This window comes from Geotrypetes seraphini, chromosome 2 (genome assembly GCF_902459505.1).
Source record: "Geotrypetes seraphini chromosome 2, aGeoSer1.1, whole genome shotgun sequence".
In the NCBI taxonomy this organism is placed as follows: domain Eukaryota; kingdom Metazoa; phylum Chordata; class Amphibia; order Gymnophiona; family Dermophiidae; genus Geotrypetes; species Geotrypetes seraphini.
Genome location: NC_047085.1, coordinates 405,952,357 through 405,975,163, shown reverse-complemented (window position 1 = coordinate 405,975,163; position 22,807 = coordinate 405,952,357). Strand labels below are relative to the sequence as shown.

The 22,807-nt window shown below is 40.7% G+C and overlaps 1 protein-coding gene across 9 annotated transcripts in view; it reads right to left on the bottom strand.

The window, feature by feature from the left end:
- Positions 1-22,807, bottom strand: part of DGKB (diacylglycerol kinase beta) — a 733,919-nt gene that overhangs the window by 455,869 nt on the left and 255,243 nt on the right. For 6 of the 9 annotated variants that reach the window (XM_033930985.1, XM_033930986.1, XM_033930988.1 and 3 more), the window contains 3 exons: positions 19,273-19,390; positions 5,468-5,556; positions 5,254-5,370 (listed from right to left, as the gene is read on the bottom strand). In XM_033930985.1, coding sequence (XP_033786876.1) covers positions 5,254-5,370; positions 5,468-5,556; positions 19,273-19,390 — 324 coding nt within the window. Of the gene's footprint in view, positions 1-5,253; positions 5,371-5,467; positions 5,557-14,894; positions 14,964-18,154; positions 18,217-19,272; positions 19,391-22,807 lie in introns of those variants that run through there. The other 3 variants (XM_033930993.1, XM_033930992.1, XM_033930990.1) reach the window with 3 other exon arrangements.

The window sequence follows — 22,807 nt, the reverse complement described above, 5'->3', positions numbered from 1 at the left end:
TTTAATTGTTCTACCTCGGCCACTAAGGCAGCACTATCATCACTCCAGAATATATCCCTTAAAATAAGTTTTTAAAATGAGTCTTCAGTAGTGTTTTAAACCTCTTTAAGCTACCCTCAGCATGAATTATGTTTGGAAGTTGATTCGAAAAAGAAGGGGTCAGCCAACAAGAAGTTGATTCCTGAGTCTCAACTCAGTGAGCATCTAAGAGATGGAGTTACAATTCTAAAATCTGCCAGAGACCAAAAAACTCTATTGGAGACATGACAATAGATAACTAGAGACTTAACTATAATAAGCCCTATGTGACAGCACAACAGTTTTAAAAAGAATACAAAACTTTACTGGCAACCAATGAAAATGAATGAAAAAAGGAGGTAACATGATCATGCTAGGGCACATCTCCCAACAACAAAAATTGCAGAATTTTGTAAAAATTTGTAATTTTTTTTTAGAGACCTGCATATTCAACATGACCATAATCCAATTTAGATGTATAGGTTTGCTCTTTCAAGTAACAATGTTAGAAGCTGATATAATGCCATATTTTCAACTTTTCATGTCACCATCATCTTATCACATACCTTTTGATCTACCCTGGTAACATCATAGGACTTTTTATAGCCATGGTTAATGTTCTGCAAAAGTTTTGCATCATTTCATTGTGACTTTACCACCTGCAAAATGGAATTGTTGAACTCAAGAGGAATAAATCAGTAGAACAACAGCAGATTCAATGGAGGATCCAAGATGGCGATCTGAGACAGGACGCGCTGAGCTGCGTGTCCCAGGATTGTGCTTTTTCAACTTTTCTAACGGTAATTACTTACCGCGATGCTGAAGAAACGGGGCCGGAGTGCCGCTTCTGCCTCGCGGCGTCCTGGAGCCCCGGGTCTCGGAAATATTCAAGAACTCTTGTGGCGCATGCAGGAGGTCGCAGCGATGTCGGATGGCGGCCCGCGGAGAACACAGGGAGGCGAAACCATCGTGGATGCTCCTGGGCCCGATACCACACTGAGCCCCGACGTTAGGGCACCGCCCCCGCAACCCCAGACGACCAGCTCTCCCAGGGGCGGGGAAACCCCGGATTCACTGGTTTTCTCCTCCCCAGAGGCAAGGAAAGATTCACTGGAGAGTTTGGAGGCTGGGGCCCACTTTTCCAGGGCCCCCATGGAGGTATCTGGGGGAATATCATCTCAACATGAGGGGGAAGGGCTGAAGACATCCCCCGAAGGACTTCAGAACGGTGAGCACTCTACATTTACACAAACCTCAATTGAATTAATTAAACCTGCATAAGTGACTTTAGACTCTATCTGGGACTTATTGGCTGGTTTTGTTAAAAAAATTACTTCTACACTTCAACAAATTGAAGGGAAAATTAAGGAACATGATAAGGAATTGAAGGATTTAAGAAAAGAAACGAATACTTCTAACTCATCTGTTCTAAAAATGGAAAAATAAATTGTATCACTGAAACAAATTCAAGAGGCCTTAGTCAAAGACAATATTAACCTAAGGAAGAAGACTGATATGCTTGAGAACAATTCACACAGTAATAACTTAAGGTTAATTAACTTTCCAAGACTTGAGTTAGTAACACCTAGAGATATGCTTAAGAGATATCTAGTAGAGAACTTAGAGATATCCGAAGATTCATTACCACCATTTTCACGGGTTTATTATTTGCCTGATAAAGAACAAACTCAACAACCAAAAGAAAAATCTTCAGATCAAGAACCCTTAAATATATCACAGATTTTAGAAACATCTGAGAAGGATTTAGCATCACCAGCCACTATGATTATTACTTTAGCTTTGCCAATTGATAAAACATGGTTGTTAAAACTTTTCTTTAAAAATAGACAAAAAAGCTTCCTTGGGTATAAAATACAAATGTTCCCAGATTTGGCACGGGAGACGCAAAGGCGCCGCCGTGAATTTCTTCTGTTGAAACCTGGAGTTTTATCCTTGGGGGCAACTTTTTATTTGAGACATCCGTGTAAATGTATTGTATATCACCGTACTCTTAAATATGTGTTTTTTGAACCATTACAATTGACAAATTTCGTGGCTATGTCTCGTCTGAATGTTAACAATCCTTGAGCCCTATATTTGGGATATTGTGACCCCATCTCAGTGCTATAGCTCTCAGTTTCTTAATATTATAACTTTCTTTTTTGATAATTTCGCCAATTTTCTTTAATTCTTGGATCTTAATTGTGGACTTGAGCATAAATAGTATATTTGTTTAATTTAGGAATTATATTACTATTGTATTTGATATCTATTCTATTCTTGCTTTCTGTACAAGTGTTATACTTGAAATTTAAGTTGAAAACAATAAATAAATAATTAAAAAAAAAAAAAGAACAGCAGATTCAACACTATTAAAAAACCAACAACAACTGGTGAATGCAATGCCCTAAAACTGACGTATTTCCTCTACACAGCCAAAGGAATATCAAAAATATTAAGCTATATATTCTTATGCCATTTGGTTTCTCTTCCATTTTCTAGAGCCAATAGTAATTTGCAAGTAATGAATCTGTATTGTTCATGAAAGATGACAAATGGGGATGAAAGTAAACTTAGTCATCCTGCAGGGATAATCGAATGTTTCATGAAATTTCCTGGATGAAACTTATATGTTGTGAGTTAGACGATGTAAAAGCAGGTATAAGTGTCAAAATGGTATCCAAAGTGACCATATAACCACTGCAGAGACAACATAAAGACCCACACACACTTCTCCAGTGATCACTAACCTGCTCACACTGCCACAAATATCAGAATAAAAACATACATACCTATCTCTGGAACATCAGCACTTGCTATAGGAAAGCCTAGTAAAGCTGCATACAGGTGTCTTAAGTAGCCTGGAGGTGGGCTAGTGAACCATAGAGAGGAGGATCCAGGCCCATAAGCCACTCTAATCAGAAAATGTGAGCCCACCCCCCAAAAAAAACAACAAACCCTACTGTACTGTCATATACTGTAGATGGCACCTGGGGTTGTAGACAGATGGGTATAGTGGGTTTGGGGGGCTCACCATATCCTATAAGTTAACAGCAGTGCCTGTAAGGTGCCCCACTGCTCTGTTGACATGTCTAGGTGATCAGTCCGTCACAATGCTGGTCCCTCCCATGTCCAAATGGTTGAAAATGTGGTATAAAGATAGAGGTACTGGTGGTCTGGACAATCAATGGCCCGGACGTCCAGATAGACGATTTAAAAAAATATATATTCTAGACATATTTTTCAAGAATGGACATTTTTCTACTACTGACTCTGGGCGTTTAGTGCCGTACGTCCAAATCGGAGTTAGACGTTTCTTTTGATTATGCCCCTCTATGTGTAACCCTGAGGCAGGCTTTCAAATTGAAACATGGACTGTGTTGGGTCTATTTTCATCAATAAATACATTTTTCATCATCTTTACTCAACTTTTTGTGAGGTTTTGTTTCCTTGTTTTAGTACAGATCATGTGCATTTATGCACACAGTTATACCAGTTCCAAGACACCTAAATAAAAGGCATGCTGATGACTGGTTAAGCTAGCTGGTTAATTTAATCTGAAGGTACTTTCCATGAGACATCAGGATGTTTATAGGGAGGTGCAGACTTACAGAGTTGCCATCTTAGCGTACTGCATTAGTGTTAACATTTATTAGCTCACATTAAACAGCTAACATAGAAATTCTTATTATAGGGGTATACCTTTATTTATTCCATCAAAATCATAACAGATTTGATTTTTATTTATAACCCCAAAATCCCTTCATATTTACATAAATAAAATCTGTCTCCACAAAGTATGATCACCTTGCTGCTAGTGTAAGTGTTGTTTATGCATGCTAGATGCTACACAAAAGAATTAAATGCGCATCCAGCTATGCTGTTAATACCCAACAGTGCTGTGCTGGCAGTCTTAAGTGGAATATTGCACTTAAAGTGATTTAACTTTGGCAGTTAACATGTATTAAGTGCAAATCCCAAATGTAGTTTAGTAAGGGTAACATTCTATAAAAGGTACCTAATGTTAGGCACATCAAAAGGCACCTAAAGTTCGGTGCCTAATAATTAGTAAATTCGCTTCAATTATGCGCTTTAACAAGCGTATAATTGAAAAAAAAATTGTTGGGTGATAGGCGCTTATATTCTTAGGCACAATTCTACAAAAGATAACTCCAATGTAGGCATGTTTAAGGGTGAAGAAGGATTTAAGTGCCACTAGGCATGATTCTCTAAAGGACTTAGGCACCTATAATGTAGGCCTTTAAAACCCTGACCTACATTACAGGCACCTAAGTGTATTTGACAAGAGATCTTTTTAGATGCCATTTAGAGAATTTTCCCCTAAATGGGCCCCTTAAAAAGCATTATATTGTGATTTCATCTAACTTTGAGTCTAATAACATTTGAAATGTTTGCCTTATAGGTCATCTGCATATGTCCAATGTCCATATCTTTCATTTTTTAAATAAAATATGTACTCAAATGGATATTATACATCTTATGATTTGAATTATACATTTAACTGGTCTTTAAACCTACATACACTAACAAAGCTCAATATACAAAAGTATACTTCTATTTGATTCTTCATTGAAACCAAATTACACTGAGCCATTCACTTGGGAAATCTATAAATGGTGCCTTATTTAGGCGTCACTAGGCGCCCTAATCGCAGCTGCCTAGCGATGTCTATGTTTGGGATCCATGCCAAACTTAAACTTTTTTAATTGGCTTAATCGGTGTGGTAATTGACCACACAAGTTTTCAGCCAATAAAAAAAAAAGCAATTTAAGAGTTTGGCGCCAAACTCTTAGGATGCCTAGCGATGCCTATGTGGAGGTTCCATCCAACACTTAGGGATACCTAACGATGTCTGTGTTAAAAGTAGGCATGGTTGAGTTAGGCATGGTTATGCATCCGACACAAAGGCACCGCCAAATTGGGCGAGTGAAAAGTTGACCTAATGGAGCAGCACCTAGGTCTAAGATGCCTTGCGACGTCTACATCCATTTAGGCGCCACTAGGAATGACTCTATAAACGGGGCTGATTTTTTGATTGACAACCACGCCAAGCGGTGCCTACAATGTAGGTCTGGCTCAGTGTCATTTATAGAATATGGCTTTCAGTGTCTACAAAGAATATCACCAGTGAAGATCCATCTTTCTTAGGTCTATGAAAAAGTGCTTGCATTTTAGGCGCTAGCGATTTAATTCTAAATCTATATATCTACTTACTGTGATTTGACACCAAACACAATGAAGTCCAGTTAGGCCTTGATAGCATTTAATAGTTTTGTGGCACTTATCACACTTTGTTGGACAGTTTCCTTCCACCCAGAAGTGATGCATTACCTGCAATGGAAAAAAAAAAAAAGCAACCCAAAAGTACAGGCATTAGTTAGCAGTTCTGAATATTGTTTCATAAGGTTAAGGCTTCTGAAAGACTTACATTTGTGTTCTTTTTGGACTTCACATATGTTTTAATGCAAGAGGGAGGTGCTCTAGATACACAGCGTTCATGGGCGGTATATTTGCAAACTGTAAAGAAGAACAGATGTCAAAATTAAGTTAAAAATGACCCTGATTTCAATTAGCAAATAATATTACCAGGACCATATTTCAATGTACTACAGTTTCATCAGTCAACCGCATCAAAGAAGTCTCAAAGTAACTGCTTTTCCATGGAATACAAAAGGTCAATTAGTACAGGAAACATTATGAAACATTATGCATATGAAAAAACAAGAATACTCTATCATGGCCTTGCAGGAAATGCTTAATTAAATCAGTTCTAACTAAAATTTTGCATGATAATTCCCAAATGACGAAAATATTAAAGACAAATTGATGGCTGCCAAATGGTTTGATGTCTTCTGCTAATAAAAAAATATATATATTTTGCAAACTATAGGCACGAGAGCAGATGGCAGACCTGAAAATAAGAGCCATATTAGTTTATATTATTCTGTCTATTGATTTATCCGAACCTTAAATGGTTGATTAGGCCATTTCCAGATAGCTGTTGTCATGGATTCTGTTTAGTCAATACAAATTCAGCCCTATCTTGCCACCATACCACCAGAAGCTTCCTATTCCAAAACTCACCATCTGCTTTAAGCACTTGTCTTCCCAGGCAAATAATATGAAAAGATAATATTATAAGAACTCCAAAAAAAAAATCCAATGATAAATAAAAGTGTTCTGGCTCAAATAAGATGGATATTCTGTAAAATTGGTAAATGAATGAATTAAAATATACTGTATGTCTATGATGAAGAACAGAATCATTTTATACTAGAAGAAAACCAATTAAAGTATTTTCCAATATGTATTAGAACACAAAGCCCTTTTTTCTTCCAATTTGAGCCTTTTATAATTAGGCCCATGATGCTGGAATATTACAACATCATCAGGCCTACTTCTTTTACAAATACTGCATAATGGTCAAACAGCGAAAATGCAGTTCAATTTAAAGAATCGGTAAAAATAAACTCTAAACCTTAAATAGTTTAAACTACTATTTTCAGTTGCATACAAAAGCTTACGCAAGCTGTATTTTTCAATGAATCTCTGAATGAATAGAAACTTTAAATTAAACATGTTTCTGCAGATTTTGTTGCTTAATTGGCAGTTTGTTACAGATTTGAAATAAGAAAATAGTGAATATAATAGATGCTGGTGAAGGTGTCCCATAGGGAATGAATGGGCGTCAGAGCATTTGCTGCCTGGCACTTGCTCCCACGGCTTAGCATAAGGGGGCCTAAGAATCTTTCTATTCTTGCTTTTTCAAAATGTTCTCCACTTAGAAAGATTCTTAGGTCTCTTTGCATGCACTGCATATTTGAGGTCTCCTCACCAATTTTCAGAGTCTGCAAAAGCCATTCTGAATATTTATTTATTCTAAAAAATTTCTATACAGTTTACAACTAAACGGTTTACAAAATTTACATAGAGGAAAGGAGGGACAGGAGAGATATGATTCAGATGTTCAAATACTTTAAAGATATTAACGTAGAACAAAATCTATTCCAGAGAAAGGAAAATGGTAAAACCAGAGGGCATAATTTGAAGTTGAGGGGTGGTAGACTCAAGAGTAATGTTAGGAAATTCTTCTTTATGGAAAGGGTGGTTGATTCCTGGAATGCGCTCCTGAGGGAGGTGGTGGAGAGGAAAACGGTGACAGAGTTCAAACAAGCATGGGATGAACACAGAGGATCTAGAATCAGAAAATAATGAGTATATATTGAAGGAACTAAGGCCAATACGGGGAAGACTTGTTTCGGTCTGTGTCCCGTATAGGGCCATTCGGTTGAGAACGGGCTGAGGAGGGCTTCGTTGGCTGGGATGGTTTAGATGGGCTGAAGTGAGCTTTGATGAAGACTCCAGTAAATTGAACCTAAGCACACTACCGGGCAGGGCTCTGTGTTTCCGGCCTAGAAATATCTAAGAAAAAGGACCATTTAAATTGACTGTTATATCTATGGTGAGCCTCTTATGCCATTAGTGCACGGTGTTATAGGGAGAGCTTCAGTTGTGAAAATTCCTGACGCAGCCAGTCAACAGCGATACAAGGCTCTTGTAGGAGGAAGTCAGCTAACATAGACGATGACATTAACGGCAGTGGGAGGTGTTTGCTGCCATCTTTGGTTAAGAACAGCTGCTGGTGAAGATGGACTCCATGTTTTGCAGCTAAGTGGAAGCATTTTCTTTTTCTATTTTTTTTTGACACCCTGTGCACAGTGGTGAGCTTGTGCCCGGTGAGAGATTGTCATTAAAGAGTGTGTGGAGTTTTTTTTTTTTATGCCAATGGCAGGTTGAAGAGCAGCTTAAAAATCATTATTGATTGCTGCTAAATTGTTACATTTGAGGCTTTTTCTCCACACTTTTTGATTAATGAGTCTCTCTTTGGTGATTCCACTGCTGCCTGGTAACATTTTCTAATATTTTTGAAGTTTGAGTTGTTACTATTAATTATTTTGAGAGACGTTTAAATACCAATGTGGCGTAAATGCACATGAGCGGAGTCTCTTTCAATTGAAAGGAAGCTCTAGAATGAGAGGGCATAGGATGAAGTTATCTAAGGAAATACTTTTTTACAGAAGTGGTAGAGACAAAGACTGTGTCTGAATTCACGAAGGTGTGGGATAGGCATGTGGGATCTCAGAGAGAAAAAGAGATAATGGATACTGCAGATGGGCAGACTAGATGGGCCATTTGACCTTTATCTGCCATCATGCTTCTAAGATACAGCACCTGATCTGGAAAAAAATAACAGTTTGCATGATTAATATGGATTTATATGTTGCAAACTGGAGCACTAGATATTCTGGTGAAGATTACAATAAGTGGCACACTAATGCTGGTAGCAGGCTTTTTTCTGTATCTGGACTGATAGTCCTTTTCATAATTTAATTGAATCTGGAAGGGCACAATTCTATGTATTTTGCCTAAAAAAATCGGTGCCATCTAGTGTGGTGTTAAGTGCAATTCTATAAAAGTTAGGCGCCTATTATAAAATCTCTTAGCACCACCTAAATGTAATTAGGTAGCACTAAGTGTTCTAACATTTAGGAACACCCTATTTATACCAGGGTTTTCTTGGTCTAAATGCTGCCCAAAGGCACCTAACTCAAAAACACTAACCATGCCCACTTTTAACTAAGTGTTTTGCATTAGGCATCTAACTGTTCTAGAATCATGGCTACCAAATAAGGCACATAACTTTCAATAATGCTCCAACTAAAAGTATTAAATACTGATTATCTGTGCCAATTTAGCCTGTTTGTCAATTAAGATAGGCACCTACATTGGCTAGGTATGCCAATGTAGGTCCCTGACTTTAGGCATACTTTATTGAATTTGGGAGTAAGTAAATAGTTTTCTTCACAGAATTTCTTATGTTTTTACATTCTTATATTTTAATAAATAATCACTGACTAATTGCCCTATCACAGACAAAAACTTGGATGAATTATAGAGATGATATTCTCTTTAGGACCCGAACTACACTTTTTCTTAACAAGTATAAAAAAAAGTCTCATATAAATTATGGACTGTCAGACATGACACCAAAAGTGAAAAACACTGAAATTAACAGATAATTCAAATCTATGCATAGAATGTTTAATCTACAAAAACAAATTAAGCTGATTTAAGTGAAAATAACAGATAGAGAGCCAGGAGTACTATAACCACTGACCACATTCTCTGAAAACAATTTTTTCATTTAGTTGTTCTTTGACTAAAAAATAATTGTTTAAAATTTGATTTCAATCTATCATTAATGAAATTATTGATAGCATAAGATTCAGATCCTTAGTCATTTGTCCTATACAACTCTTTTTGTAAAGCATCTCTATGCTTTTACAAATAAGGTAGCTCTCTTTTTATCATGTTTGTTTGTTTTTTTACCTTCTCTGTATTTTATTTTTTTAGTACTGTTCTATCTTTCAACTAAGGAAGCCAGAATTGGAAACAATACTCAAAGTATGGGTGCACCATGGAACAATACAGAGGCATTATTATATGCCATATTTTGGGTTCAATTTCTTTCCAAATGATTCCTCACATTCTATCTGCATTTGTGGCTAGTGCTGGAGAATAAACAAATGTTTTCAATGTGCTTTTCATAAAGGACACATATTATTTAGTTTAATGAAAACATTTAATATGGGGGATAAGGGTTGTTTATAAGATGTCAACTGTATTTGAAAGTGAAATTGATATTTGTATTGATTGTACTTGATTTAAGATATGAAATGAATAAAGTATTAAAAAAAAAAGAAAACATTTAATATGACATCCAGCATTGTATACCTATAGTTTGGATTTTCCTCAATGTGTGTCAAGCGCATTTTGCTATTTTAACTTTCATTTGCCATTTAGATGCCCAGTCCAACCATCTTTCAAAGCTGTCTTGCAATTGCTCACATCATCTTTCAATATCTTTGAATCATTTTCTATCATCTACAGATTCGATGAGCTCAATCCCTATTCCCTTCTCCAAATCATGTTAAACAGCACTGATCCCAGTACAGATTCCTTGGGCGATCCATCTGTTGTCATGGTTTAAGAAATATAAAGGGAGTATGGGGCACAAGGCAAATGCGGCAAAGAACCAAACAAGATTGACACTGATGTCTGCATAGCATTGAGAACCTAACACAGCAGTTTGCAGTTTAGCCTGTTTCTGTGTAAAAGATCATGAACAATGTACAGTAAAACATCGGATTGCAAATAACTTGGTATGCAAGTGTTTTGCAAGACAAGCAAAACATTTCATTAAATTTTAACTTGATATACAAGCAAGGTCTTCCAATACAAGTACATACAGTATACACACATCACATCATCAAAACTGAGCAGATGGTTCTTCACTCTCTCACGACACTGCAGGAGTGTAGTGACAAGCAAGATCTTGCAATATGAGTACATACAGTATTTTGTATTAAAGTTTTTGGGTTGTAGTTTCTATTATTTCTTATGGGTAAATTTGCTTTGATATACGAGTGTTTTGGATTACAAGCATGTTTTCAGAACGAATTATGCTTGCAAACCAAGGTTTTACTGTATTTATTTGATTGCTGTGTTGCTGGATCAAACTGGTGCCTAAAGCTAACCTTTGCCTGTGCAGAGCTACCAGTTAAGATAAAATATGGTATAATGAAAATTAATTCTGGAATATAAAACCCTAATACCTTGAATACCCACATGGAGAACATTTGCCCTCCATTAGCACAAATGGATCCAAACACAAAGACCATTTACAGAGTTTGGATAAACCACACTGATATTGCAACTCAGAATAGCTAAAGATAATTAAATTAAAATTATGGGCATTTCCCTGCTTACAATTTTTTTTTTTGTGCTTGAATTTTTATTGGAGAAAAGTTTAGTGTTGTAACAGGAGCTCAAAAACAACGTACCCAAGTAATCCCCCGGCAGGAGAGATGCCCACTCCCTCCTGCTGGACCCCCCCAGAAATCTCCTCCCACCCTGTGACACCCCCTCCAGGCCCCCCTACACCTGTAAACCCCCCCAGGCACATACCCTTAACCGGTGGACCCAAGCATCCTCCAGCGCCCTCCCCCCCCCCCACACACACACCCTCATATATTTTAAGTTGAAAGTCCGGCCAGAGGGATGCATACACCCTCGGGTTGGTAGGGCCACCACTCCAAAATGGCAAACCTTCCTCTTCCCAGTGGGACAGGTCTTAGGCATCTGGGCCAATCGGGTCCCTCATGGTGCATCCCAGAATGAACCAGGAAGGGGAAGGCCCACCATTTTGGAGTGGCGAGCCTACCAGCTGGCGGATATATGCATCCCTCCGGCCGGACTTTCAACTTAAAAGGTATGGGGAGGGTGTGTGGGGATGCTGGGGGGCCTACTGGTTAGGGGGGTGCCTGGGGGTTCTATAGGAGAGAGGGCCCTGGAGGGGGGTGTCTCCAGTTGGAGGGGAGTTCCGGGAGGGTTCCGGCAGGAGGGAGTGGGCATTCCTCCTGCCGGAAGATTGTTCGGGTGTGTCAGGGACTTTGACAGGAGGGTGTGGGCATCCCTCCTGCAGAGGGATTGCTCGGGTACATCTGGGGATCTGGCGGGAGGGAATGGGCATCCCTGCTTCTAGGCGATTACTCGGGTGCGTCAGGAGTTCTGGTGGGAGTCAGTGGGCATCCCTCCTGAAAGTCAACTTCATGGAGGAAGGGGGTTCCCTGTCACGGCCACTCAGCTTAGATGGAGAATAGGAGATATAGATGGAAGAAAGGTAGAGGAAAGAGACAGAAACAAGCAAGAGGGGGATTAGGGAAAGGGAAATAAATTAGTGAGAAGAAGAACTCAGAGAAAGGTGGGGCAGATAGATGAGTGGGGAGGGGAAGAAGCAGAGAAAAAGAAAAGGGGAAAGGGTAGTGTGGAGGGCAGATTAGAACGGAAGGGAAGGAAAAGACTAGGGAAAGGTGAATAATGATGGCATTAATGGGGAAGTAGGACATGATGAGTGACTGGGAGCAGGAATGGAGAGAGAGGAGAAAGGGGAAAGTATAGGAAAGTTAAGGGGAAAATGAAAAGGTAAAAGAAAAGAAATTGAATATATAATGAGAAAGTTGACAACAGAATGGAAACATAGGGTTTCAACCCAGAGATAAATATGCATGCTGTGCCTCCACTGTATGCAAATCTATATTGTGCATATTAATTATGGGTATCCTGAAGACCTATCTGGGTGTGTCCTGAGGGTTAAATTGAGAACCAGTGATCTAGAGGAACTGCTGACAGGATATAATGGATAACAGAAGAAATACATTTATAGGGCACAGTGAAAGTATCTTTGATTAGTAGTATCTGCTACCAAGATGAATACCAGTGAATGGGGCCATCTCCCAAATTTTCAGCAGTATTTTCTCCTATCTACTCATAGATAGCACTGCTGAAAATCCTTGCAGCCCCAATAAGCGTCAGGGTGGTCTGTGTATGTAAACAAGGTAGACAAATTATCTGAATAGCTACAATATTCAGAACTTTATACGAGAGTGAAAAAGCTATCCTAACTTATCAAAATAATTACCTGGATAATGGCAATCTTCATCATTGTACCCAGATCAATTAGGGCAGTAAGTCAATCACAGTTAACTTATAATTAATACATTAATTATTAGTCATGATTTTAAAAAAGTAATCATGTTGCAGTATCTCCCGTCTCCTCCAAATATCTCATTCACTAACAACCGCTGTCCTCTGTGCAATTCAGCATCTTTCTCCCCACCCATAATTCAACATCACCAGCAGCCCTGCTTGCAGCCTGGTCCAGAGCGTTCCCTCTTACCTATCTTATCCAAGCAGAAACAGGAACTAATGCCAGAGGAGGTGGAATGGGCCAGAGGGAAAGCTTCAGAGTAGGTTGCAGACAACATACGGTATGTGCATTGCTATCACGACCAAAAGAAGACCAACTTTAAGGTAGACTCTAGGGAGCTTGAGTGGGGCAGGTGCCAAAGTCTGGGTGATAGAAGGGGAGTGAGCTACAGACTTGTGAGCAGAACAAGAGGGGCTACTGATGGAAGCTATGGTCAGGGTTGTGAGCTCCAGCAGCCATGAGAAGAGCTTGGTGCTGCTCACCACCAAGTTTGTATCATTGCTCATGGGAGTGGAGGTGAGAGGGAGATAATAGATGCTAGGAAATAAAGAGAGATAATAACAGGAGGGAGAAGAAGAGGAAGAAAAAAGGAGAGATGTTGGATCTGGGGATGAGAGGGAGAAAGATTGTGAATCTTTTAGGGAAGGGGGCAGGATTTGATATACCATCTTTCTATGGTTAAAATCAAAGCAATTTACATAGAGGTACTTATTTTGTATCTGAGCCAATAGAGGGTTAAGTGACTTGCCCAGTCACAAGAGTTACAAGAAGCTGGAGTGGAAAATAAAAAAAATACCTTTAATTGTGTAATTAATCCTGATTAAAAATTTTAATCGCGTGATTAATTTTGATTAAAAAATTTAATCAAAATGCAGCTCTAGTTTAAATGTCACAGCTGATGCATAAAAAGAAACACAAACTATTGAAAAGACATGTGAAAAAAAAGGAAAAATGAGAAAGTATGAATGTGTATGTATGGATGACAGAAAGGGTGTGAGGAAGAGAGAGAGAAATAAACATATTAATGCCAATCTGAGAAGAGGTGGAAAAAGTTCATTCACCTCCCTACTCCCCCCCACTCCCACTTCTACCCCAACCCCAAACAAAGCAGGCAAATGACACTAATGGTTAAAAGAGATTCAAATTAATACTTGTTTTGGTGTCTTATCAGTGAGCCTTTGGAAAGACTGGGCATAGGAGGTCTATTGAGACTTTTTCAACTGCCAAGGGATGCTAACAGCGGGTTCTTACTTTGAAATTAGAGGATAACCCATATCCTACAGAAGCTCTTTTTGAATATGATAGAGCGAAACGGAGAATCTCCGTCATACCGCACCTATCCACCTTGGCAAAGTGAAAATTCCAAGCTAAGTACCATCTATATTAAGTCATGGGTTCCTATAAGGAATATGAAATAACATATGGTGTTTAGATATTCAGATGAACAAGAAAGAATAATTTATTGAAAAAAACCTATTTATTGAGAAAAAATAATTTATTGAAAAAGAAAAGTACTAAGTATTAAACATAAAAAAGAAAAAAAGGGGGTTTTCAGACCAGTGATAGCTCGCATTCAGCTAACTTGTCAAGACAAGTTCTAACAACAAGTAGCTGCGAGCGCTTGAGGTCTTTTTGTCCCCCATAATAAATTAAATACTGTAGTACATATACAGTTTAAGTAATATTAAGGTGACCAGCTTGCTTCTGCATTTTTCCATTCACTAGAGGTTGGTTGGTCCATAACATACTGGTAACAAAAAAAGACTTCTTTTTACTAAATCCATAGCACCCTTCATTAAACTATGCCTATCTATATGCCCACTGACCATATAAATCCTTGTAAATAACAAGCTCACTGTGTCCACACTTATGGTTTCAGAGCTTATTACATAACTATTCACCTCTAAGATCCCTAGTCTTGTTTCAGAATGCCAAAACTGCAAGTCAGAAAGCTGCCAAAGGAGCAACTTTATTTACTGCATATAGGCCTTGGAGCTTTAGAGGCCTTGGAGCTTTCACCTCAGTGGCTGGTGATAAAAAACCCTAATGCGACTTGATAAATGAAGGTCATAGAAATTACAATATAGATTTTCAGTTCTCTTAGATTAGCATTACAAACCTACTATAAAATAAAACATTCCTGAGATATTTTCTTCATATATTTTTCTGAAAGTATTGCTTGGTTGGTGAACTATCTTCCTTGAATATTCCTTTTACTTTTTCTCTATCTGTAATTTTTTCATACCAGTTAAGAAGATCTCAGTTGTACTTATATGGCAACACTGGAAACAAATGGAAGGCAAGTAACTAAAACCTGGGAAAAGTTAAAGGAGATGATTTTATCACAACACCTCTTCCACATTACATTAGTTAATTTTTTAATGTATTCAGAGAGGTTTAATGGAAGTAATGAGTATACTCTACATTTCACAATAACAATGCTAGGCCAATGGCATGGCAATGTGACAGAGCAACAGGAAAATGTCTATCAATAAATATTGGAAAATTATATCTAAGGAAAATACAGAATATTCATAATGTCATTCTTTATGATTTATGATAAATGGCTAAATTTTAGGTCCTGAAAGTAAACCAAGCTGACCTATGTACTAATAACTGACAGTATTAAGGTTCAAGTTAAACATGCATTAATACAGATGTTAGCTAAAATCTATATAATTATAGGATAATTTTATAAGCAACCAAACCACATATAGAACAGCATGTTACATGCTTATATAGGAGCTTATAAAACTAGCCAGTGGTATATACACATAAAGTACCGTATTTTTCGCTACATAAGACACACCTGACCATAAGACACACCCACCTCTAGAGAAGGAAAAACAAAACAAAAAAAAAATTCTGAACCAAATGGTGTGCCCTGTACCCTGTCCCCCCTCTGGTGGTAGGTCAGGACAGGGTACAGGGTACATCTAGTGGTGGGCATGTCTAATGGTAGGCAACCCCAAGCCAGCCAGCCCACCAGCCCCAGGCCAGCTGGCCAGCCCCAAGCCAACCAACCAGCCCCAGGTCAGCCCACCAGCCCCAAGCCAGCCCGCCATTACCAAACCAGGAAGCTCCAAACCAGCCAGCCAGCCCGCCAGCCCCAAGCCAGCCAAACCGCCCCAGGCTAGGCAGGTCACCCAAGGCCACCCATCCAGTCCCAAACCAGCCAGCCAGTCCCAGGCCACCCAGCCAGGCCCAAACCAGCCAGCCTCCCCATACCTTTTTTAATCCTTCCCCCTCCTCATGGGTCCATCGGCCCCAGGCCACCTCCCTTGCTTGTGGGCCCAGCAGCTCCAGCCAGCTTCCCTCCCTCCCTGCCGCGGCACCTACCTTGCAGACGGTGCTCAGGGGCTCCTCCTTATTTCCCAGCCAGCGACTCAGAAATCAGCAGCGCGGATGTCAGGAGCAAGCTTTACGCTCCCCTGCTTGGCCCCGTGCTGCTTTCCAATTAGCTGCCATAAGTTCTCACAAGTCCTGTGAGAACCTATGGCAGCTATTCGGAAAGCAGCGCGGGGCCAAGCAGGAGAGCGTAAAGCTTGCTCCTGATGTCCGTGCTGTTGATCTCTGCGCTGCAGGCCACAAAAAAAAACGAAGGATACACGCTTGACCACCAGGTAAAAAAGGGGGGACAACGACGAGGGGGAACAACGACGATTGACAGGGCTGTGTTTTTAAAAAAGGTGGTGCAGTGGCGGTCGCAGCGGACGGGGGTTTGTGTTTTTAAAAAAAGGTGATGCGGCGGCAGTGGGTGGGGGATTTTAAAAAAGGTGGTGTGGTGGCAGCAGTAGCTGGCGGGTGGGTCTAAAAAAGTGGTGTGGCGGGGAACCAAAATTTGTACTTCACTTCATAAGACGCACCGAGATTTCCACCCAAAAAAGTGCGTCTTATGGAGCGAAAAATACGGTAAGTACTTGGAAAACAAAGAACTTACTTTTATGCCATACATACCTAGACATTTCTATGACTGGAGAATGGGTGAAGCAGAGGCAGAGGTGGCACTTGTGTGCATTTAATACAATAGGCCATTAATATTTATCTATTTTTCTACAATAGCCTCAAAACTTTTCAACTACTGCTATGGAACAGCGTAATATCAATACAAGCAATACAAAGCCACAGTAGTGATGCTATCGTAGTAAATGAACCAAAGCCCATTCAGTTCCTGTGGGCTTTGGTGCGTTTACTGCAGCATCATCGCTACTGTGGCTTTCTTAAAGGTGCCCTAAGTGGCATTAGTTACACATACCCTATTCAACCATACATATAATTTACCCTTTTATGCATCCCAGCACCTTGTCTTATCCATCTAGTTACCTAGGCCTCAACTGCATTTGTCCCATCTTCTGCCTAGTCAAAATATTTCATTATATTGTGCTGACATTGTAATATCATCTTTATATTACATGAATATTTTACTGTGCTACCTATTAAGGTGTTTCATTGTATTATGCTGACATTATCAGTATATTTAAGTCATATGTATGTTGTACCGAGCTGCCTATTATGGCATATCATTTGTATTCTGCTGACACTGTATCATGTTTCTGTTGTATGGTACAAGTGGATCAATTTTTTACTGCATCAAGATTTTCAAAGACTGGGGGACACTTGAAGTTAGAGTAATACTTTTAAAACCAATAGGAGGAAATATTTTTTTCACTCAGAGAATAGTTAAGCTCTGGAATGTGTTGCCAGATGATATGGTTAGAGCAATTTATGTAGCTGGTTTTAAAAAAAGGTTGGACAAGTTCCTGGAGGGAAAGTCCATAAACTGCTGTTGAGACAAACATGAGGGAAGCCACTACTTGCCCTGGATTGGTGGCATGTAATGCTGCTACTATCTGAGTTTTTGCCAAGTACTTGTGACCTGGATTGGCCTCTGTGAAGATGAGATACTGGGCAAGATGGACCATTGTTCTGATCTAGTAAGGCTATTCTTAAGTTACTAGTCTTTAAGCCCGTTACATTAACGGGTGCTAGAATATGTGTGTGTGTGTGTATTTCTTTCTTTCTCTCTCTCTCTCCTTAGCCTGTTTCTGTATTTCTTTCTTTCTGTCTTTCTTTTTCCTCGGCTGTCCACCACCACCCCTTGCCTGCTCCCCCTGTCCATTCTCCCTTCCTTTTTCTTCCCCTGTGTCCACCACCACCCCTTCGCTGGTCCCCTTATCGAGCAGCAGCCCTTCTCGTTTTGTTTTAACTCCCCCCCTGTCCAGCAGCACCTCTTTCCTGCTCCCCCTGTCCAGCAGTAGGCCTCCCTTCCTTTCCCCCCCCCCGGTCCATCAGCACCTCTTCCCCTGTCCAGCAGTACCTCTTTTCTATTCCCCCTGTCCAGCAGTAGGCCTCCCTTCCTTTTTTGCCCCCCCCGGCCATCAGCACCTCTTCCCCTGTCCAGCAGTACCTCTTTTCTGTTCCCCCTGTCCAGCAGTAGGCCTCCCTTCCTTTTTTGCCCCCCCCCGTCCATCAGCACCTCTTCCCCTGTCCAGCAGCAACCCTTACCTCCACCGACATCTGCCTAAAGCCGCCGCGGCCTGCAGGCACCGACAGCCTCTGCAGCCTGCTCCCACTCCCTCCTTGCCGTCGCTTGCCATGCTACCCCCCCCCCCCTCCCCGGGAAGCTTCGTTTCCAGCTTCAGTAGCTGTCTGCGGGCCGCCCGCCCACGTTTCACTTGAAATTAGACGCCGCAGCTCCTCTCTCGATCCCCGCCTGGTGCGGTTCAAGAGAGAAGCCGCGGCGGGCGGGTGAGGAAGGTGAGAAGATCCTGGCAGGTGCGCCTGTGCCCCCCCTCCCCCTCCGAATCAGCGGTAGACTCTGGCGGTGAGTGACGGCGAGGGGGGAGTGTTTCCGTGTTCTGGCCTGCCTCCGTGTTCGAAAATCGAATTCGGCAAGGAGGCACACCTCACGCCACCAGGAATCATGTTCTTTGAAAAGCGCATGCGCGCTTAGCCTTTTATTATTATTGATACTCTGTTTTGGCATTCACATTGCTGATTCTATCACTATCCACCAGTTTACCATATAGTTCTAATTGTTGTTTCAAACTGACATTTTTCCTTTTACTATTACTATGCTGTTACAACAGTCTACAAGTTGTGTATGTTCGGCTACATAGTTCATGAATCATGATAAAAATATTAAAAACCTTGTCAGAGAACTCAAATTCTGTCTTTTTACCCTGCCCTTCTCAACTTTCCATGTCTCTTACTCATTTTCCTCATGCTGGGTAATGGATTTGAACAAACCAATAAAATTAATTGTCTTAACAAGCAAGCAGAGAAATTAGGTGGTGCTTTTACTGGTTCCTAGATTCATTCCAGAATGCAAGAGAGAATATGAATAAAAACCCAGTCAGCCCTATTCAAGTGATTAAACAGTGACATAATAAACAATTCTCACATGGAGGAAAAGGCCCTGAATTGATTTTAAATTGATTCTGGTTCGCCTTCAGATTGTGGATTTAGGTGCCATGGGTGGTACATATGGGCTTTTCGCCTATGTAATATCTCTAAGTGATGTAATTCAACAACACAATAAAACCAAATCTGACACATACTCCTGCCTGTCTAGATTATTGAAATATGACAATTCAACACAATCAGATGAAGCCAACACTCACAAGAACAGCAGAGGCCTTGCTTGCCCACTCCTATCAACATGTTCAAACAAAGGTTACAGTAGGCAGGTTTGTTAAAGTGCTTCAGCCGCCACACATGTTGTCCATCATCCTTTACATTCTGTAAAAAAGGGAAATTAGAAAAAAAAAATTAAATGAAGAAAAAAATGCATGCATCGACATGTATTAAGCACAAAACTATAAACAGCACCTAGCGGATGATTGACAATTGCACTCAATGGTGACTGCAAGTTAGACATCATTTATAGAATATAGTAGTATTCATATGATTATGCAAAATGTTGTCTGACCATGGCACTGAGAGACACCCCAATTCAAACCAAGCATGCACCCCAAATAAGAGGGAGAAAAAAGCCTCAGATTAACGTAGCAGTACAGACACCCGAAGGTACAGAAAAAACTGCTTTCAATACTTTCACAGGCAAAATAAACTCCCTCACAAAACAGCTCAGGATTAGAAAAGGGTAAAGCCACCCAGAAGCATGTTCAAGGACTTAGCTGAAAAAGACGACTTGAGCTCCAACGCTGTCATGTCTCATCATAACTCCCACAAAAAGGCAAAAAGGTCAAAGGTTCCCAGGAGTGGTAGTGAAACAGTGTCCCCAGCAAAGGTTAAATCAATAACCAACACAATAATGTGTATAAGGTAAATAACTATCAGAATTTTACAAGACTTAGGTACCCTCAGTTCGAAGGGACAGCGACGGGAGCGTAGCTCCAACACTTCACGCATCAAGGTGGCGCCGGGAAGGCGTACACCTACACACCATCATAGGGTACCAGAGTGTGTGTTTTTAAATCAAAATGACACTATCACCAACAAAAGCAGTGCAAAATAAACACAGGGCACTATTACAGCAACCAATCAGGAACCCCCCAGCCAACTCCCAAAAAATGAAAAAGCAAAACTAGCTTCAAAAGATTGGTTGCTGTAATAGTGCCCTGTGTTTATTTTGCACTGCTTTTGTTGGTGATAGTGTCATTTTGATTTAAAAACACACACTCTGGTACCCTATGATGGTGTGTAGGTGTACGCCTTCCCGGCACCACCTTGATGCGTGAAGCGTTGAAGCTACGCTCCCGTCGCTGTCCCTTCGCACTGAGAGTACCTATGTCTTGTAAAATTCTGATAGTTATTTACCTTATACACATTATTGTGTTGGTTATTGATTTAACCTTTGCTGGGGACACTGTTTCACTACTACTCTTGGGAACCTTTGACCTTTTTGCCTTTTTGTGGGTCTCTTTGTAAGGTTCTTTGGCAATTCTGTTTTTGGAGTTTGTTGTCATCATAACTCCCAACAAGCGACCTTGTTTCATCAATTCCTTGGCTCATCAGGGGATCAATGCACAAGCCTTGACAGCGTTTGAGCTCAAGTTGTCTTTTCAACTAAGTCCTTGAACCTGCTTCTGGGTGGCTTTGCCCTTTTCTAATCCTGAGCTGTTTTGTGAGGGAGTTTTTTTGCCTCTAAAAGTATTGAAAGCAGTTTTTTCTGTACCTTCAGGTGTCTGTACTGCTACGTTAATCTCCCTCTTATTTTGGGTGCATGCTTGGTTTGAATCGGGGTGCCTCTCAGTGCCACAGTCAGACAACATTTTGCATAATCATATGAACATATTTTGTATTTGTCCTCATAGTATTTGTTAATAGAATATAGTAGCCAAACTCCAACCTCTTATATGAAAAAATTAAAAAGTTACAGAAGTTAAAACATGTAACTGTTTCAGACTGCTTATGGACCCATGACATTAAAAAAATCAGTCATTCTCAACATTTTCAATCTGCTACTTTAATCACCTTTTCCCAAAGACTGTCATCTACATATTGTTTTAAGATTATTACCTCAAATCTGAAGTTATCTCATACTTTATAGCAATATACTGCATAAAATATATATGCTGATCTCTGAATAATTATACATTAGGGAGTTTAACATCTCAACTATTTTAAGTGCACTGTTGGTACTTGCTATAAATAAACCTATAGTTGTATAAACTGAATAAACTTTTAAAATATTGTCAGTCAGCCTTGTTCACAATCACACTTGGGTTTGTTTGTTTCTTTTTCTGGGGAAGAGAGGGAAGGAAGTCCCAGCCGCTAAGACCATTCTTCCTCAGGTGGAGGCATCCATTGCTAAGCATTCAGGGACTAACTGAGCCTGCCCAGATTCAGCAGCATTACCAAATTGACTCCAGACCCAGGAATGCCCACAAGGAGGTTCTTCATACCTATGCATAGACTAGAATCTTCCAGCCCTCATGGATGCGTTTTACTGGTCAGGTACAAATAACAGTGACCTCCAATAATCCCTTACAAGGACTGGTGCAAAGGAGGAAGAGTGTAGAACTAGAACTGTGTAGCGTATTGCTAGAAGAGTAATACATGCCATTTGATGAATGGAGTAGCTTAGGAGTATCAAGCTCAGGCATACAGCTGAAAGCAGTGATAGAGAATGACACGGAGAAAAGTTCCTGCGGTAAACTGCAGCAAACCACAGTGTGGGAATGGGAAAAATGCAGCCAGATTACAATGGTAACAGAAACAAGGCCTTCTACCGCCCTGCAGGAGCAGTAAACAATTGCACCAGGGTCAGCGCGGCAACACCCTCTCGCCCCACAGCTCAGCATCTCCTCCCCAGCTCCCCTCATGCATACTTTACCCAAATGAGTCAGCCATGCCATGCTGAAAAATATTCAGAGGCCTGCTCTGAGGTCTTCCTTCAGCTGACAAGTCCCTCCTTGATATAACTTCCAGTTTCACGAAACCAGAAGTCACATCAAGGTGGGACTTGTCAGGTAAAGAAAGGCCTCGGAGCAGGCTTCTGAAGATTTTTCAGCATGGCGGCCATTTTACCTGAAGGAGCGAGCCGTGCCAATGATGAAAAATCTTCAGAGGCCTTTTCCGAGGCCTTCCTTCAGCCGACGAGTCCCTGCTTGATGTAACTTCCAGTTTTGCGAAACCAGAAGTTATATCAAGAAGGGGCTCATCAGCTGAAGGAAGGCCTCAGAACAGGCCTCTGAAGATTTTTCAGAATGGCACGGCTGGCTCATTCGGGTAGTAGGTGTGAGAGAAGCTGGGGAGGAGATGCTGACGTGGTGGGGGATGTTGTCTGTGGCTATCACTGTACTTGCGGAGATGGGGTGTTGCTGGCTGGCTCCAGAGCTGGAGCTGAAGGACAGTGCTGGATCTGAGCTGGGGGAAGAGAGGTGCTGGATCCATAAGGGGGGGGGGGTTGGGGCTGGAGGAAAAGGAGAGAGGTACTGGACTTATGGGGAGGGGGGAGGGGGGCTGGAGCTGAAGTGAAGAGAGAGGTGCCAGAACTAAAGCTGGGAGCTGAAGGGAAAAGAGATGTATCAAATTTGCAGCTCAGAGCTGGAGCTACAGAGCAGGGTGAGAGATGTTGGATCCGGGGGGGGGGGGTGGGGGGGGCTAGAGTGGAGGGACAAAGAGAAGGAATCCTGGGGAGTGTTGAATTAATTGGGAGTGTTGAGAGAAGGAAGAGAGGTACTGGACTAC